The sequence below is a fragment of the Monodelphis domestica genome, chromosome 1, assembly GCF_027887165.1.
Source record: "Monodelphis domestica isolate mMonDom1 chromosome 1, mMonDom1.pri, whole genome shotgun sequence".
Taxonomy (NCBI): Eukaryota; Metazoa; Chordata; class Mammalia; order Didelphimorphia; family Didelphidae; genus Monodelphis; species Monodelphis domestica.
In genome coordinates this window covers 208,256,518-208,275,225 of record NC_077227.1, presented here as the reverse complement: position 1 = coordinate 208,275,225, position 18,708 = coordinate 208,256,518, and the positions used below count along the sequence as shown (strand labels likewise).

The 18,708-nt window shown below is 38.6% G+C and overlaps 1 protein-coding gene across 1 annotated transcript in view; it reads left to right on the top strand.

The window, feature by feature from the left end:
• SPG11 (SPG11 vesicle trafficking associated, spatacsin) overlaps positions 1 to 18,708 on the top strand; it is an 86,046-nt gene that overhangs the window by 43,358 nt on the left and 23,980 nt on the right. The window contains exons 21-28 of the mRNA XM_001366626.5: positions 900 to 1,065; positions 2,069 to 2,274; positions 5,609 to 5,717; positions 7,033 to 7,192; positions 8,319 to 8,594; positions 9,669 to 9,869; positions 10,363 to 10,470; positions 18,056 to 18,215. Of these exons, the coding sequence (XP_001366663.1) occupies positions 900 to 1,065; positions 2,069 to 2,274; positions 5,609 to 5,717; positions 7,033 to 7,192; positions 8,319 to 8,594; positions 9,669 to 9,869; positions 10,363 to 10,470; positions 18,056 to 18,215 (1,386 nt within the window). The remainder of the gene's footprint in view (positions 1 to 899; positions 1,066 to 2,068; positions 2,275 to 5,608; positions 5,718 to 7,032; positions 7,193 to 8,318; positions 8,595 to 9,668; positions 9,870 to 10,362; positions 10,471 to 18,055; positions 18,216 to 18,708) is intronic.

Genomic DNA, 18,708 nt, shown 5'->3' with positions numbered 1-18,708 from the left:
TGGCAAAATATGTTAGGAAAAGGGTAGAAGACACATGCAGGTATGCTTGTGATCAGAGAACATATCTGGAGGGGTACATGTTTAGGGAAAATATGCAGCTAAGGAATATGTATAGGGAGCACAAAGAAGGAAAGCATAAGAATTCACGCAGAGCAATTCTTAGAGCAATAGGTCTTCTGAGCATGTAATCAGAGAGAGACACTTTCTTTGCTGAGCTGGGATCTGCTGCTGCTCTGTTTTCTTTCTTGCTTTTCTTTGCTGAATGTCCACTCTCTGACTGCTCTCTTCTATCCCTTAGTGTTTGAAGCCATTTTGATGTTCTATCTGGCAATATCTTTATTATGAAAAAGATTGTTAAGGCGTTATTTCAATCTTGACATTTTTTATAATTACTTATATATTTCTGATTATATAGCAGAGTGTTGGGGAAGACCAGGGGAAACCAGAATTTTATTATATGGTCACTACAGAAGTTAGATGGCCTCTTTATAAGGTAACATCATATGACTAACTTCAACTAGTGCATGCCTAATAGAAGAGAGTAGACTTAGGCATTAGGAAGTTTACTGAGGGAGTGCTTCTTTAGAATTTTTTATGTATGCTGATCCACCACTTCCATCTTATTGACACTTTAGAGCATGAATCAGAAGCTCTCTTCCCAGACCATGAGTCTTCACAAGAAAATAGAATGTAAAGTTGTTTTAAAGTAAAAAGAAAAGTTGAAGTTATTGTTTATGAGATACTTATTCCTAGTGGACAAAGATTTAGGTCAGTAGTTTAAATATTTGACATATCAGAAAAAAATATAAGATATTAACATTCTGCTCCTCCAAGATGATTCCTTCTTTTGAGTGAAGATTTATTAGCTTTAATGCTTCTTTCCTTTTTTTTTTTTGCAGATACCTCAAGTGATCTTCCTCATTTCTCCAGCCCTGACCTGGTAAACAAATATGCTGTAATAGAACGTCTGAATTTTGCTTATTATTTACGTCATGGACGACCATCATTTGCATTTGGTACTTTTCTTGTTCAGGAATTAGCCAAGAGCAAGTCTCCAAAGCAACTGTGAGTATTTAAAAAATAATAGGAAGGGAGACCGCTAGATGACTCTGTATTGAGAACCAGGCCAAGAGATAGGAGGGTTCAAATCTGGCCTCAAATACTTCCTAGCTGTGTGACTCTGGGCAAGTTACTTACACTGCCCCTGGCCCCTCCCCCCTTCCCCCCATCCCCAATTGCCTAGCCCTTACTGCTCTTCTGCCTTGGAACAAATAACACACTATTGATTTTTTTTTAACTCTTACTTTCTGTCTTAGAATCAATCTAATCAGTCTAATAAACCTAATTCTGATTAAGACAATCAGAAAGCAATGGCCAGGAAATAAAATGGGGGAAAACACTAAAGACCAGTTTTGTTTTTTTTACATTTGTACTGTTGCTTGGGGTTGACAGCTATAAGATTATAGATTTAGGGTTGGAAAGGACCTCATAGGTCTCCCAGTCTAATTCCCCCCATAAATGACTTTTCTAGGGCCATGGAGGTAGCAAGTGGTATCCTGGGATTTGAACCAAGTCATCTAACTCCAAATCTAGCATTTTTTTAAACCCTTACCTTCCACCTTAGAATCAATACTATGTATGGTCCCAAGGCAGAAGAGTGGTAAGGGCTTCCTAGCAATGGGGGTTAAGTGACTGGCCCAGGGTTACATAGCTAGGAAGTATCTGGGGCCACATTTGAACCTAGGACCTCCCGTCTCTGGGCCTAGCTCTCAATCCACTGAGCTACCCAGCTGCTCCCCAAATCTATCATTCTTTCCACTGTACCACCTTAGACACCACTGGAAACCCTCTGTGTGCTTATACTAGATCAGTGGCTAGGGATGTATTATGAGTTGTATATAACTTATACTTGCAATCATTCTTCTGCATGGATGAGTCAGTCTCCTGACTCAAATTATGCAAAGCATCATAATGTACCATGAGTTAAAAAGATTGAGAACCAATGTCCTTGGTGGTAATGATTCTCCTAGAGTGCTAATTGGAGTTTGAGCTCTGTTCTCTGTTTTAGGATCCAGCAAGCAGGAAATGAAGCCTACATGTTGGCACTATCCTTCTTTCATATGCCTTCAGTGGGGGCTGCTTGTGTATGTTTCTTGGAATTGCTTGGTATTGACAGCCTCAAGCTTAGAGTTGATATGAAAGTGGCCAACATCATTTTGAGCTATAAGTGTAGAAATGAAGAGGCTGAGTACAACTGCATCAGAGAATCCTTAGGTAAGGCATCCTCTCTATATTTGAACTGCTTTTGGCAGTAAGAAAGAGACTTACTTTTTTTTTTTTAAACTTACTTGAGATACTTAATCAGGAACTTGCCATGGGGGAATGCAGATAAGTTGCTGCTTTATCTCATTTCCTAGGATTTGGCATTACTTAACTTTCTGAATGATATTTACATATCGTAAATAGAAATATATGTTCTCCTGAGGAAATCTCTTTTTTGTTCCTTTATTTAAAAATAAATTTTTATTACTATCTTTTGTTTTTTCATCACCTAAATTTCTCCTGATATCATTCACCTTTCCCATATAACAAAGAATTTTTTTTAAACCCTTACCTTCCATCTTGGAATTAATTCTGTGTATTGGTTCCAAGGCAGAAGAGTGGTGAAAGCTAGGCAATGGGGGTTAAGTGACTTGCCCAGGGTCACACAGCTAGGGCCTGCCCCCTTTGTGAATTTTAAAACATTAACTTTTAATTGTTTTGTGGTGGTGGTTCTTTTAATTTAAATTATTATAGGAGGCAGCTGGGTAGCTCAGTGGATTGAGAGCCAGGCCTAGAGATGGAAGGTCCTAGGTTCAAATCTGGCCTCAGATACTTCCCAGCTGTGTGACCTGGACAAGTCACTTAACTCCCATTGCCTAAGGGTTTAATAAAAAATTTACATTATAGTCCTTTTTTATATGTTATTTGTTTGGCTCCACTTCTCTATGCATTATTTATATTTGTTGTCTAACAGGACGATAATAATCTATTATATTCATGAACCACAATTTTTTTAGTCATTCCCAAATTGATGGGCTACTTTGGGTCTAGTTCAAGTGCTGTTATAAATTTTTTGCTATTTCTGAGGGCTTCTTATCAATTACTTCCATGGGGTATATAACCAGTAGTTGCTTCTCTGGGTTAAAGTATATGGACATTTTAGTCACTTTATTTTCTTAATTCCAAATTACTTTTCAAGATGAGCATGTTGATTCTCAGCGCTACCAGCAATGTACTAGTATTCCTATCTTCCCACAACCCTTCCAGCTTAAACTATTCCCATCTTTTGTCTTTGTCAATTTCAGTGTATGAGGTGAAACCACTGTTATTTTGATTGGAGCTTTTTTATATGGTTGTTAACAGTTTGTACTTCTGAGAACTTTGCTCATATACTTTAACCATTTATCAATTAAGTAGTGTGTGGATGTGTGTATAAATATGCATGTATACCCAAATATACTATACAAATATATTAGTGTAATATATGTTAGATATTATATTAATATGTTAGATATATGACCTCAGCAAGACAGTCTATGACAAACCCAAAGACCCCAGCTTTTGGGACAAAAATCCACTATTTGATAAAAACTGCTGGGAAAATTGGAAGACCGTGTGGGAGAGATTAGGTTTGGATAAACTCCTCACACCCTACACCAAGATAAATTCAGAATGGGTGAATGACTTGAACATAAAGAAGGAAACTATAAGTAAATTAGGTGAACACAGAATAGTATACATGTCAGACCTTTGGGAAGGGAAAGATTTTAAAACCAAGCAAGACTTAGAAAGAGTCACAAAATGTAAAATAAATAATTTTGACTACATCAAATTAAAAAGCTTTTGTACAAACAAAACCAATGTAACTAAAATCAGAAGGGAAGCAACAAATTGGGAAACAATCTTCATAACAAAAACCTCTGACAAAGGTCTAATTACTCAAATTTACAAAGAGCTAAACCAATTGTACAAAAAAATCAAGCCATTCTCCAATTGATAAATGGCAAGGGACATGAATAGGCAGTTCTCAGATAAAGAAATCAAAACTATTAACAAGCACATGAAGAAGTGTTCTAAATCTCTTATAATCAGAGAGATGTAAATCAAAACAACTCTGAGGTATCACCTCACACCTAGCAGATTGGCTAACATGACAGCAAAGGAAAGTAATGAATGCTGGAGGGGATGTGGCAAAGTAGGGACATTAATTCATTGTTGGGGGAGTTGTGAATTGATCCAGCCATTCTGGAGGGCAATTTGGAACTATGCCCAAAGGGCGATAAAAGACTGTCAGCCCTTTGATCCAGCCATAGCACTGCTGGGTTTGTACCCCAAAGCGATAATAAGGAAAAAGACTTGTACAAGAATATTCATAGCCGCGTTCTTTGTGGTAGCCAAAAATTGGAAAATGAGGGGATACCTTTCAATTGGGGAATGGCTGAACAAATTATGGTATATGTTGATGATGGAATACTATTGTGCTCAAAGGAATAATAAAGTGGAGGAATTCCATGGAGACTGGAACAACCTCCAGGAAGTGATACAGAGCGAAAGGAGGAGAACCAGAAAAACATTGTACACAGAGACTGATATACTCTGGTACAATTGAACGTAATGGACTTCTCCATTAATGTCAGTGCAATGTCCCTGAACAATCTGCAGGGATCTAGGAGAAAAAACACTATCCACAAGCAGAGGACAAACTGTGGGAGTAAAAACACCAAGGAAAAGCAACTGCTTGACTACAGGGTTGGAGGGGATATGATTGAGGAGAGACTCTAAATGAACATCCTAGTGCAAATACCAACAACATGGACATGAGTTCGGATCAAGGACACATGTGATACCCAGTGGAATAGCGCGTCGGCTATGGGAGAGGTGGTGGGAGGTGGGAGGAAAAGAAAATGATCTTTTTTTCCAATGAATAATGTTTGAAGATGACCAAATAAAATAATGTTTAAAATGGAAAAAAAAATGTTAGATATAAACCCAGAGGAACTTGTTACAGAGATTGTTACAGAGATTTTCCCATCTAACCACATCACTTCTTATCCTACTTGCATTAATTTTGTTTCTGCAGAAGCTTTTGAGTTTAATATAATCAAAATTATCTATTTTATCTTTGTAATTGCCTTGTCCTTTGTTTGGTTAAGAATTCATCCCTTAGTGAAAGGTATATGATCTGCTTTTTTTTTTTTAATGGAATTATCCTTAAGGTTAAGGTCATCTATCCATTTTGAACTTATTGTGTGCAAAATATGATGTAAGATTTTGATTTAAACTTAATTTCTGCCAGATTGCTTTCAAGTTTTCCCAGCAGTTTTTAATAGGAAATTCTTTCCTAACTAAATTATGTTTTGAGGTTTATTGAATACTGGGTTATTGAGTTCCATAATTTCTGATTCTGTATTGTCTATTCCTATCCAATGACCTATTTCTCTATTTTTTTAACCAATTCCAAATGATTTTGATGACTGTTGCTTATAGTATACATTGAAATATGAAAATTCTATTTCCTGGGAGAATCTCTTTACTATACTTTGTTTTAATTGCATTTTTTTTACAGCTGAAAAATTAGTTAAACTGGCTAATGGTAAAAAAGCAGCAACTGAAGAATTGCTTAGTCTCTTAGAAGAAGGCATTTGGGATAGTATTCAACAACAAGGAATATCAAGGTTTGTCTGTTATGTTTCAGTGATTTTTTTTAAGCCCTTACCTTCCGTCTTGGAATCAATACTGTGTATTGGTTCCAAGGCAGAAGAGTGGTGAGAGCTAGGCAATGGGGGTTAAGTGACTTGCCCAGGATCACACAGCTGGGAAATGTCTAAGGCCAGATTTGAACCTAGGACCTCCCATCTCTAGGCCTGGCTCTCAAACCACTGAGCCACCCAACTGCCCCCTCAGTTTTTTTTTTAAGCAATGATTGTACCAACTTTTGTTTATCTAAATTTTTTCTAAAGAATTCTGACCATCTTGAGAGCTTTCATTGATTCTCACACCACTGTTTTGAGAAAGAGAGAGCAAGAATGGCTCTTGCCTCTTCCCAGGATGGAATAATCCAAATTGAATGAATGTCTTTTAAGTATGTCATTCTAAATCCTTTAAGCATCCTAGAAAGGAGAACCAGTTGGGTATTAAGTTGATTTTTTTTAGACCACACTCTGATTTTGCCGGTTAGGATTTCAGTTAAACCATTCTGAGCCTGAGCTATGGACTCCAGCCTCACAAATGCAGATTCATGTAAATGACCCCATTGAGTCTGATTCTTTAATAGGCAGGCCTGCCTACTCGTTCTATCTTCCTAATCCCTGCTGTAGGTATAGCACCATAATTCAAACACAGGAAAATGTGTATCCTCTGAGGATGAGTGGTATATCAGGAGCATAGACAAGTAAACCTGCCTACTGTTTGCAACCCACTGGGTTCTCCAGACATTAATAATTTATCTTTTTTAGGTGATTTCCATTTTTTTTTTAATTTGTATAAATGGAAAGAGTCTCCCTTCTCTGTCCATTTTTATGATGTAGCAAGAGTATCATTTAACCCTCAATCTCAGGGGAGGATCAGTTTCCCTGTGAAGAAACAGATACCTGCAATCTTCATTGGGAATAATCATCTCCAATCTCTCCTAACCCTAGGTGTCCCAAATCATATATCCTTGACTCTTTTTACTTTGTATCTCAGAAGCTTTAGTTCTCAACTTTTGATTGTAAAAACTAATTTTCCTTGCCTGGCACTAGTGTGCCAGACCTGTGGTATATCTGGGCACCTAGTTTAGTACCTGGCATACAGTAAGTACTTCATAAGTGAATGGTGATTGATCGAATGTTTGCTTGATAATAAAAGGATGCGCTGTATAGCAGGGAGGGACAATCCTCCAGGCAATATAGGCCATCACAAGCCAATGAAGTCTGTAAATTCTTATTAATTTATCCATTTCAACTATAGTGATGTATTCTAAGATTTAATTGTTTCTGTTTTTAATGACAGGACCTCCAGTGAGTCAGGCCACCAGTGGTCACTGGTGGTGCAGTTCTGTAGGCTTCATAATGTGAAGCTGAGCATGGCTTATCTCAGAGAGTGTGCTAGAGCCAATGACTGGCTACAATTCATTGTTCACAGCCAGCTCCACAACTACCCCCTGGAGGAAGTGAGTAACCTACTAACCATCCTCAGATTTTTCTCACTGAAAAATAGGCATTTTGCTTAGATGTTTAGATGGGTCATTTGTATTGTGTAGATTGTTAGACTTTTGTTTGAAGTAATATCATTAATACCTAAATTCTTTTGGATTGACCAGACCAGCCGGGCAGGTGATAGTCCTGATCAGACAATATCCACAGGACTATGCTCCTATTTCTAGGCCCTACAGTTTAAGAAGGATGTTGATGATTTGGAGAATCTCCAGAGGAGGAAAGCTTGGTTAGGAAGGGCTTCAGAATCCTACCATGTGCGTGCAGATCAATTGGAGAAAGTTAGCATGATTACCTGGGAGAAGACTGATGAGAACAAGGAAGGATGACAGCTGTCTTATAGGTATTTTAAGACCCATCATATGGAATAGGAATTAGACTTTTTCTTGGCCCTAGAAATAAGAACTAGGAGCAGAGGATGGAACTTGTGAAGCAACAGATGTCAGAAAAGAGTTTTCTGAAAGTAGCTTCCTCCTTACTGGAGGTCTTCAAACAAAGGCCTGAGTGATCCCTCTTAGGGTATACAATAGAAGGGATTCTTTTTCAAATTCAGGTTGGTATAAATGGTCCTGAGGACCTTTTCTATTCTAAGTTTCTCTGATATGCAAGGACTTCTTCAAAGATCCCTTAAAGAAAATTGATCTAAACCATTGAAAATGGTTGATATAACTGGAGAGCAAAGGTGAAACCTGTCCCCTTCCTCTTGGCAGAGAAATAGAGCTTTGAAAGTTGAACTTTGCACTCATTATCAAATATGAGGACCTATTGGTTTTTTCCTCATAGTTAGTTTTCTTTGGTTTCCAGGTACGATTTCTGCAGTGGGGGAGATTGATCCAAAAATGTCTGTGGGGTAAAAACAAAAGTCATCAAAAAATTATTTTTAAAAAATTCAATGGCTAAGATTTAAAGAAGGGACAAATTTTTAGACCTAAAGATTTTTTTATGGTTGAAAATAAATCATTGAGGTCAGTGTGAGTTTGAAGCTTTTAGTGAATGTTTTGGGTGGGGGGAGGGGGTCCACTTTCTATAGCTTTCCTGTGTTTCAAAGTTGAAAATGATAATTGTTAATTTATGTTTTTCTAGGTCAAGTCCTCCCTCTGTTACTTTAGCTCAGTCCTGCAGGACCATTTGCAACTGGCCTTTGAAAATTTGCCTTCATTTCCAAATTCCAAAGAACATGATAGACAGGCTCATGACAGATCCCTCCAGAGCACTCAAAGTAGCCAAGAGGAGGCCTCTACTGATTTATTTCATATTCTGCTTCAATGTCCTAATGAACCAGATCCTTGGCGTTACCTTCTGGTTAAAGCCATGAGACTACGGGCCCCCATCCTGAGCATCTTGGCTTCTTGTTTCCAGGTCAGTAGGACACAGTCTCAGTAAAATAGAAGGAAAGTGACAATAGGGTGATTTTTTTTAAAAGGAATGAATTTTCCCTTCCTTTTTCAGAGCACCTTCAGCTTTGTTTTAGCAAGAAAAGTCTCACTTGCCTTAGTGGCTTTGTTGTCTATCCCCTTTGAAGGCACAGGGGACTCCTCCTTAACTTTTGATTCTGGTCTAAGGTCATCTGCTCCCATCTTGGAGTATGGACTTCCCAACTCTACTCCTTAAGGACTCTCACTCTTTATGAACTTTCACTTTATTAGCAACAGACCTGCCAAAGAGGCCTTGTGAAAGAGAGAGTAATCCACTGGCCTTATCCTTGCTGCTTCTCTTCTCATATTTCCTCAGTTTTCTGTTTCCTCGTACCCTGTTCCTATACAGCTCTGGGCACTCCACACATACCGTGGGTCTGGCTTGGTGATCATTTTTTCTTTAAGTACTTTAAAAATCAATTTAATTGATGTGGGCACATTCTGTACACCAAGAGTGGAAAACTTCAGTTAGTGTTGTGACAAACGTCAGATTTTCCTTGAACCTTCATCTAGGTCTGTTAAGTAACCTAGGAGCAGACTGGCTATATTTTATAACAGTTCTTGGGGCAGCAAGGTGGCCCAGGAGATAGAGCGCCAGGCCTAGCGATGGGAGATCCTGGATTCAAATTTTATCTCATTCCCTAGCTGTTTGACCCTGGGCAAGTCATTTAACCCAGCTGCCTGACCTTTATCACTGTTCTTTTTTTTTTTTAATTTTATTTTTTAAACCCTTACCTTCTGTCTTGGAATCAATGCTATGTATTGGTTCCAAGGCAGAAGAGTAGTAAGGGCTAGGCAGTGGGGTTAAGTGACTTGCCCAGGGTCACACAGCTGGGAAGTGTCTGAGAGTGGATTTGAACCTAGGACCTCCCATCTCTAGGCCTGGCTCTCAATCCACTGAGTTACCCAGCTGCCCCCTTTATCACCCGTCTGCCTTGGAACCAATATTTACTATTGATTCTAAGACAGAAAGTAAAGGTTTTAAAAAAGATATGAAACTGTTCTTGTCTGATGACAGGATGCCAGCATTGTTCCTTGTCTGAGTGTGTGGATCATCACTTCTGTAGAGGATCGTATTGCTGCTGAAGCAACAAGTCACATTCAGGGCTCAATAGAAGACCACGAATGGGATCTAGAGGACCTTTCACTCATCTGGAGGATGTTATTAACAAGAAGAAAAAGCAGAACTCTTACTAGAAGCTTCCAACTTTTTCTAAAGGTATTGATTCAGTTGGTGTGTTCTAGTTTCAGATTAGTACCTGCATAGCTTTGCCCCAGACAGGCTTTGGGAACCTTGTTTTCCCACTTTTTCAGTCCCGCACTCACAAACTGATTTTCCCTGTACCAACAAATTAGGCAACTCCACAGAAGTGGAAGGAAAATACCAATTTATGTAGTTAACAGTATGTAGATGTTTCATTAGAAATGGGTTATCAGGGAATGGATAAGAATATGTCCCAGAGGTGATCATGTCTCATATATGTCTGCCTTTTGGACTATTCCAAATCTTACTTTGTGGGCCATGGCCTGCACATAAAGCATAGAGAAAATTGAGAGTTGAATGTGTGGGAGTCCTAATCCTAAATTTTTCTTTTCACAAACAAAAATTAAACATGGCACTTGTTGTTTTTAGCAATATTCGGAAGGAGTGGAGGGGATGGAGGACAGACTTTCTCTTTAGCCTCAATATTATCTCTTCACTCTCTTCAAAGGATTCTGCTTTGCTGTTGATGATGGAGGTGTATGAACTGTGTATACTCTACAAGAATTATAAGAACGCCCAAGCCAAACTGCTAGAACTCCAGAAGAATCTTGAAATTGTAAGTTAGACCTGAAATTCTCCTGAACCTTCTTCGGATGGTTTCTAGGTATTGACTTAGGGGATTGTGATGGCAGTGGAATCAAATACTGTGGGACCTGCATCCAAGCTTTTCTGGAGGTAGAAAGGTGGAACCGGAGTATCAGCTGGTCAGGATCTAGAGGACAGAATTATGAGCAAAGCTGCACCGTCATTAAACACAGGCTGGGATGTTAGAGTTTTTTGGTTTTTTTTCTAATGATCTTGAAGATCACAGTTTTGAAAAATTATATCAGACAAATGTGATCATTTTCATCAGTGTCCCTGGTGATAACTTCTCTGGATGATTCTAAGCCAGTTGATTCTAATTCTAATTCATGATTCTAAACCATTGTTGCACATTTAACGTGTTCAGATGCTTGTTCTGTGTGTGGCACAGAACCTCTTAGCCATAGGGCACAAGTAGAAGAAGTATAAAGGAAAAAGAACTATAATACCCTGGTCTGGCTAAATCATAAGCTGTTTGATAGAAGTGAGAATAAGATATATAAAGATAGTATCTGGACCTTTCATTGGTACAGGGAATTCCCGGGTGAGAAAATTGTCTGCAAGGCAGATTGACATCTTTTTTGTAATAAATTGTCTTAGAAAATTGACTAGAACACTTAAGAGGGATTGCCCTGGATCATACAAACAAGTATGTGTTAGCAACACCTGGCCTCAAGGCTGACACTTTATCCACAATGTATAATTGAAAATGTTATACTAAAAAAAAAGAACTACATTTCCCAGAAGCCCACTGACTTCTGTCATTACATACTTCCTGTAGACAGGGGATATTAGGCAAGGATGTGAAGGGTCCTGCCTCTTTACTTCCTGTTCCAAGGTTGGTAGTGGTAAGGGGGGGGTTGAACTGGCTGATTAGCCATGGGCATGTGGTCTTTATTTTGTATCTTCTTTATTCCTTGATTTCTAATGATCATTAATAAATCTCTTAAAATATAACATTTTTATTATTGAGATTTAATTTTAATTTTTACAACTATATCACATTACTTCTCAGTTTTTCTCACAGTTTTTATGGGACTATTTCAGGCCCTTCATGGCTCCTACCTGACCACAATTTCTCTAATTTCTTGTGGAGAGAGCAAAATCTCAGCCCACTGTCTTAGCTTCTGCTGTCATTGCTTCTCTGGCCTTCAGCTTCTCACTTCTTTATATCTTGGTATAATTTCATTGAATAGACCTGATTAAATATTTTATATTTTTCATTATAGAACTGCCTTCAGGCTGAAAACTAAAACTCTTTCCTGGGTTGATGGGTTGATTGTTTTGTTTTATTTTATTTTTATATTATATAGCCCATCAACAAAAAACAGTCAAATAAAACTACAAAATCAGGGACAAAATTATACCCCAGCCCCTAAATTTTAATATTGTAGGCCCAAATGAATTAACAAAACAATAGTCATGCTAATAAAATGCTTGGACTGACTTAGATGAAGACATCCTATGAAGGAAAAATAATAGGTAGTATTTATATAGTGTTTAAGATTTCACAAAATGCTTTACATGTGTTATTTTATTGGATCCTCACAATCACCCTGGGCAGATGTATACTATAATTACTCCTCTTTTACAGATGAAAAAAATTGAGGCTTGGGCCAAGTCACTTCCCCAAGAGTTACACAGCTAATAAATGTCTGAGACAAACTTTGAACTCAGGTCCTCCTTATTCCAGATTAGGCACTCAAGATTTGCTCCTTTAGAATCAGCATCTTTGCAAAATGGCTTTTGGTATACATTGACCTCATCTGGTCAGAAACAAAGTATCCTGAGCCAGGGTACAGATCAAGCCCCTAACACGGTGCTGAGCATAAACATCACGAAATACTTTTTAATTAATATTCCATTTTATGGAAAAGAATAGGATATAAGAAAACCAGTGGTTTCAAACTCAAATAGAAGCTGCCATATAATTGACTTAAAAACCACAAATTAACATCATCCATATTATGTTTTATTTTGTTTAAAATTTCCCATTTACATTTTAATCTGATTTGATTTGCAGCCAAGAATTTGGCATTTCTGGGTTAGATTACCATTTAGAGATTGAATGTTAACTGATGGCAAAAGAAAGAACTACCCTTTTTTTGTTTGTTTGTTTCTATTTTATTTGCCAAAGAGAATTATCTTTGGCTTGAAAAGAACAGAACAAAAAGAGCCAAGAGGGAATTGATACCCAAGAGAAGTAAGGAGATAAAAGAGTTCTTAGAGACCTTTAATTAGTTCAAGGCATCTAGTCCAGAGGAGTTGCATCCTAGAATACTGACAGGACAGTGATCTTTGAAAGCTCAAGAAAAACTAGAAAAGCACCAGAGTGTGGAAGAAGGGCAAACTCTCCATCATCAAAGAATAGAAGAGAATGGCATTTATGAACAATTGGCCAGTGAGCTTACATTTGATTCCATTCAGAATTCTAGAACTCTATTAAAGGGATGGCTAAATGAACATCTAGAAAGAGAAGCAGTGATCCTACAGAGCAACTGTGGTCCTATCAGACTAATCTCATTTCCTTTTTTTGACTCAGTGGTGAAATAGTATACTACTTATAAATACTATCTCACTTAACTGAATAAACTGTTAGGTTCAGGTATGAGCCAGTAATCTGGTTTGGGGAAGGGTAGCCAAGCTCAGGGCAGGCAGAGCCAGACCCTAAACTAATAAACACAGACAAAATATATACACACTGGACAGGTTGGATTTAATACATAAAGGAAAGGTGGAAAGGGGGTTTGGGGTTTTCTAATCTAATTCAATCTATCAATCCCACCAGATCTAATAATCCCTGTAAAGGTATTTCTTCTTAGAAATTCCCTACTCTATTTCTCCCTAACCCAAATCTACAATCCCTAATCTTAACTAACCCTCAGCTATACCCCCCTTTGATAGAATTAAGGAAAAGGGTCTGTGTAAGGATTTGCTAAGTCCAGGGAAGGTCTTAGATCCAAAAGAATCCAGACTTGATTTCATGGTCTTGTAGCTAGATCAGGTTCATCAGGGATAGCCTCCATGTCAAACAGCAAAACAGGAAATCAGGGAAACCAGGAAAAGATAGACTCCAAGAAAAACTACAGCTGACACCTCCAGAGGTTTTTCCAGAGACCCCAACTGTCTTTCTCCCAGCCTAAACCTCTTCCAAAGTTCTAGGATCTTCCTGCTGGTCTTATGCCACTTCCTTGCAAAATGTCACTACTTTTCTTACAACAGTGGCTAGACAGGTTTGTGGCATAATGGATGTGAGTGGATCTGGAAACCCAGCCCTGCCTCTGATGCAAGTACAGGGGCTCTGTGGCTCTGAGCAAGTCTCTTCCTTTCTCAGTGCCCCAGGCAATTCTGAGCTGCAGAGGAAGAGTTGACCTGCTACAGTAAAAGAAATTCCTCACCAGGAGCTCCTAAACCAGTACAGTACCAGATCTAGTCCCTATCCCTACAAGATTTATAGATATGAGGAATGCTATAGGTTTAGTTTACTTGGATTTCAGCAAGGCATTTGGTAAAGGCCCTGATGCAATTCCTGAGGACAAAATGAACTGACAGAGGTGATATGATAGTAAAGTTACAAAACCACATTGTTTGGCCATTTCGTCAACCCCAATGAAAGTAACCTCTACTGTAAATACCCAGCACATATTCATTCAACCTTTACTTGCAGACAGCTCAGAAGGAGGGACCTTTCACCTCTCAAGACTGCCTATTCTTTTGGACCACATTAATTTAGTTGGTTTTTTTTCTGGCATTAAGTCTAAATTTGCCGTTTTGCAACTTCTCTCCATTGCTTTCTGGGTCCAAACAAAGTAAGTCTAATTTCTCTTTAACGTAATAGCCTGTCAGATGTTCAAAGATAGCTCTCATGTCCTCTAAGTCTTCTCTTTAGACTAATTGTCCCAATTCCTTAGGTGGATTTTTAAGCTCATAGGTAAGCTCCTTGAGGGTAGGGACTTTCTTTGCCTTGATTTTTTATTCCCAGTTTTTAGCACATATTAGATGCTTAATAAATGTTTATTGATTGAAGGATGGATTTGGAACTGGTTGAATCTCTAGACCCATGGAGCAATGGTTTTAGTTTAATTTAGATATAACTCTGCAGTGAAATTTCCCAAGAATCTCTGCTCTGACCTGTGTGCATTAATATTTTTGTCTAACACAAATCATTATCTTTCCCCCAGAGCCACTTTCCTTCTCAATTGTCCTATTCCTTGTCAAGAGAATCACCATCCCTCCAGTTACCTAGGTTCCAACTTCAGATTCATCCCATCTTCACTCTTCCCTCATACCCCATCATTTACCAGGATCTTGCTGACCTTACCAGCCTCTCACATAAATGCGTCCTTATATCTCCATTCATACCACAACCACATACCACAGATTCTTATCATTTCTCACCTGCATTATTGTAATAACTTCTTAATTGGCCTCCTCACCTCAAATTGTTCTGAAGTGGTGCACTTCATAAAGCGAGTCCAGACATCCACTCTTTAAATTAATAGAACCAATATTTATTTATTAATCTATTGATTAACAAATGTACCTACTAGCCAGGACAGACTTTCCTAGTGAAAGCTGCCCTGGACTGAAGTTACGATGCAGTTTTTATAGGGTGCAAGATACAAAGCAGTGTTTATTAATGAGACATAACCTTGATGAAGCAAACAAGCCTTATTGTCTAGAAGCCAGATTTGTCATTAGATTGGGGTACAGGACATTCCATTGTATATCTTATCCTATACTGGCTTCTTTGTTAGTAAGGAAGTCACTTTCTCATGGATACTGACCATATGTTGTTTTGGTTCTGAGCTGACTGACCTTCACAGGAAAGTTCATTTCTGCTTTCTGCTTTCTCCAGAGAGATGCAGATTTTCTGATAAATGACTTAGTTTACTTCACTTCAGTTTCTTTTTCCAATCCATACAGCTTTCCAAGTAATAGTCCTGAAGCAAAGGTCTAAACCATATCTTGTCCTTTTCAAAAACTTCTACTGGCTCCCTATCACCTCTAAGATAAAGTAAAAACTCTTCTGGTATTTAATGTGCTTAGCAGGTTAGTTCCTGCCTCCATTTTTTAAAATTGATTCTGTTTTGCTTTCCTTTCAAAACTCAGTGATCTAGCTAGACTGGTCAACTTTGCTATTTTCCATTCATGGCATCAATTTCCTATCTTCTTGCCTTTGTCCAGGCTGTCTCCATTGCCTGACAAGTACTCTCTCCACATCTCTACTTCTTAGAATCCCCAGCTTCCTTCAAAGCTTAGCTTAAGGTCCATCTCCTACAAAAAAACCTTTCTTGATCCTACTGGCTTGTACTTCCCCACTCTCTGTGAAATTTCCCCAAGTAGATTGTAAGCTCCTTGAGCGCAGGAGCTGTTTTATTTTTGTCTTTGTATCTGCAATACAGAACACCATTCCTGACACATAATCAATGTTTGTTTGTTTGTTTGTTTGTTTTTTAACTCTTAGCTTTGTCTTAGAATCTAGGTACTAAGCATCAGTTCCAAGACAGAAAGGCAGTAAGGGCTAGGCAACTGGGGATAAGTGATTTATCCAGGATTACATAGCTAGGAAGTGTCTTGAGGTCAGATTTTTAACCCAGGATCTCCCATATTCCATCTTTCTATCCACTGAGCCTCCTAGCTGCCCCATAGATGCTTGTTGATTAAAGACCTTGATAAAGGGCTAGTTTAACACATTTTCAGATGACATTGAACTAGAGGATTAGAATGGCAGAATCCAGCATCTAAAAAGACCTTGGTGGGCTTGAACTTGGGCCAAATCTCATGAGGTAAAATTGAATTGGGATAAGTATAGTTTCATGCTTGGATTCATGAAATCCATGTTCATGGAAACAAGATGTAGCTGGATAGTAGATTCTTTCGAAATAATTTGGAGAGTTCAGAGGACTGCAAACCGATTCTGAACCCAATGATGTTATAAGGCAGTCAGAAAATGCCTTGGGAGGCATTCAGAAAAGTCAAGAATGTGACAGTTCTGTCCTGGTCAAAACTCATTGGAGGGGGCAACTGGGTAGCTCAGTGGATTGAGAGCCAGGCCTAGAGATGGGAGGTCCTGGGTTCAAATCTGGCCTCAGACACTTCCCAGCTATGTGACCCTGGGCAAGTCACTTGACAGTATTGATTCCAAGATGGAAGGTAAGGGTTTAAAAAGAAATCATTAGAGAAGAAAAGTCAGTTCTGGATGTCACGTGGTAGGAGACACACTGGTGAGCAAGAGTGCTCAGAGGAGGCCAGGCAGCTTCATAAAAGCCTAAAGATCATATCAAAGGAAGATCATTTGAAGAATACTGGGGCTGTTCAGCTTGGAGAAGAGAAGATGCAGGTAGAACAAGCTCCCTGCCTTCAAGTCTTTGAAGGTCTGTCATGTGGAAAAGCCTGTTCTGCTTGGACCAAGAGGGCAGATTGTAAAGAACAGACAGGAAACATTTATTAAATACCTAGTATTTGCTAAGCACAGTGCTTAGCGACAGATTAAGTCCTGGTATCAGGTAAAATTTAAGGTTAGTTAGAGCTCTCCAGAAATGTAATGGGGTGCCAGTTCTGAAGATTGGAAATGGTCTGTCTTAGGAGGTCTTTAAGCAAAGCCTGGGTAACCACTTGTCAAACTTCTTTTTATAATAGAGATATCTGTTGCAGTGTGGTTTGAATTCCTCAGCCTCTGAAGTCCCTTTTAATCCCAAGATTCTCTGTAACTCAGGATTTGTGTGACTGGAATCGGCTACAAAAAAAAAAAAAGATGCCAAGATTTGGCTTAGATTTAGAATCAACACTGATGATATCAATTTAGCATTGCTAAATTCTGTGTACATGCTTAAACCAGTTTACCTGTACTCCTCTTCCCAGAAGTCCAGTAGTCTTTAGCCAGCTCCCTTTGGCACAGTTCTTTCCCTGACAGTTTTGTGCCTTCCTTTGCTCTACCTTCATCAGAGGAGTGACACAGGCACCTGAACAAAAATCACTTCATGTTATTCTATTCAACAAATAAGCATTTGGCATAAAAGAACACTGGGGTATGGGCAGATAATCCTTAACAGATACAAAGTTTAGGCAAGCCATAGTCATGGGATGAAAATCAAGTGTTCAAGGCAGTTCAGTGGATAGAGAGCAAGGCCTGGAGACAGTAGGTCTTTGGTTCATATCTTGCCACAGATATTGTGTGACCCTAGACAAGCCATTTAACTCCTAGCCCTTACCACTCTTCTGCCTTGGAACCAATATGGGTGGCTCAGTGGTTTGAGAGCCAGGCCTAGAGACAGGAGGTCCTGTGTTCAAATCTGGCCTCAGACACTGCCTAACTGTGTGACCCTGGGCAAGTCACTTAACACCCATTGCCTAGCCATTTCCACTCTGATGTCTTAGAACCAATACACAGTATTGTTTTGTATTGTAAGTACAAAGTAAGGATTTTTTTGTTTTTGTTTTTGTTTTTTTAAGAAAGAAAACTGGGGGCTCTTTAGGTCCCTTAACCCATTCTGGTGGTTTTTGGTTGGCTGATGGAGCAGAACCTCTCTCTATACCATCCTTCTCTTTTTGTTCAGATTGAAACAGCATATAATACATCCCCTCTTGCCATTCCTTTGCCATGGCTGAAATATCAAGTCACCCTTCTTTGGAAGCTTATGTTGCAGCAGTGCAAGACCCAATATGAACTACGAAAACTCTTACAGCTGTTTTCTGAAATAGACCATCTTTCTGACGGTAATATCATTTCCAATAGCCAAATTGCTCTTTTGTTTTTCCATCTTTGTTTTACTAACACCCAACAGAACTCTGCACATAGTAGGTACTTAATAAATGTTTGTCAGGTTGAATGAAATTGGATTAAGGGAGAATTGGGTGTCTTTCTTAATCAAATCTTTTTGAATCCTCAAGAAATAAGATGCTAGAAGAGGTGTTTATTTAAAGTAATTTTGTATTCGTGTCCTTAATTTTAATAATTTTCTTTACAGTGTGTCACTACATTTTTTTTCAGTTTTCGTGTAAAGTCTTTTTGTGTATGTATGTATGTATCTATCTGTAGATAGGACATGCATGTGACAACTTCAGACAGAAAATGGAGAGAGAAGAATACTGGCTATGTAACAGTATCAAGCTAGATTCTGTAGAGCAACTACATGAAGAGCTATTTGAAGAGAAACAGTAGTAGTAACAGTAATACACAAGAGATAAAATACAGATGTCTACATACAGA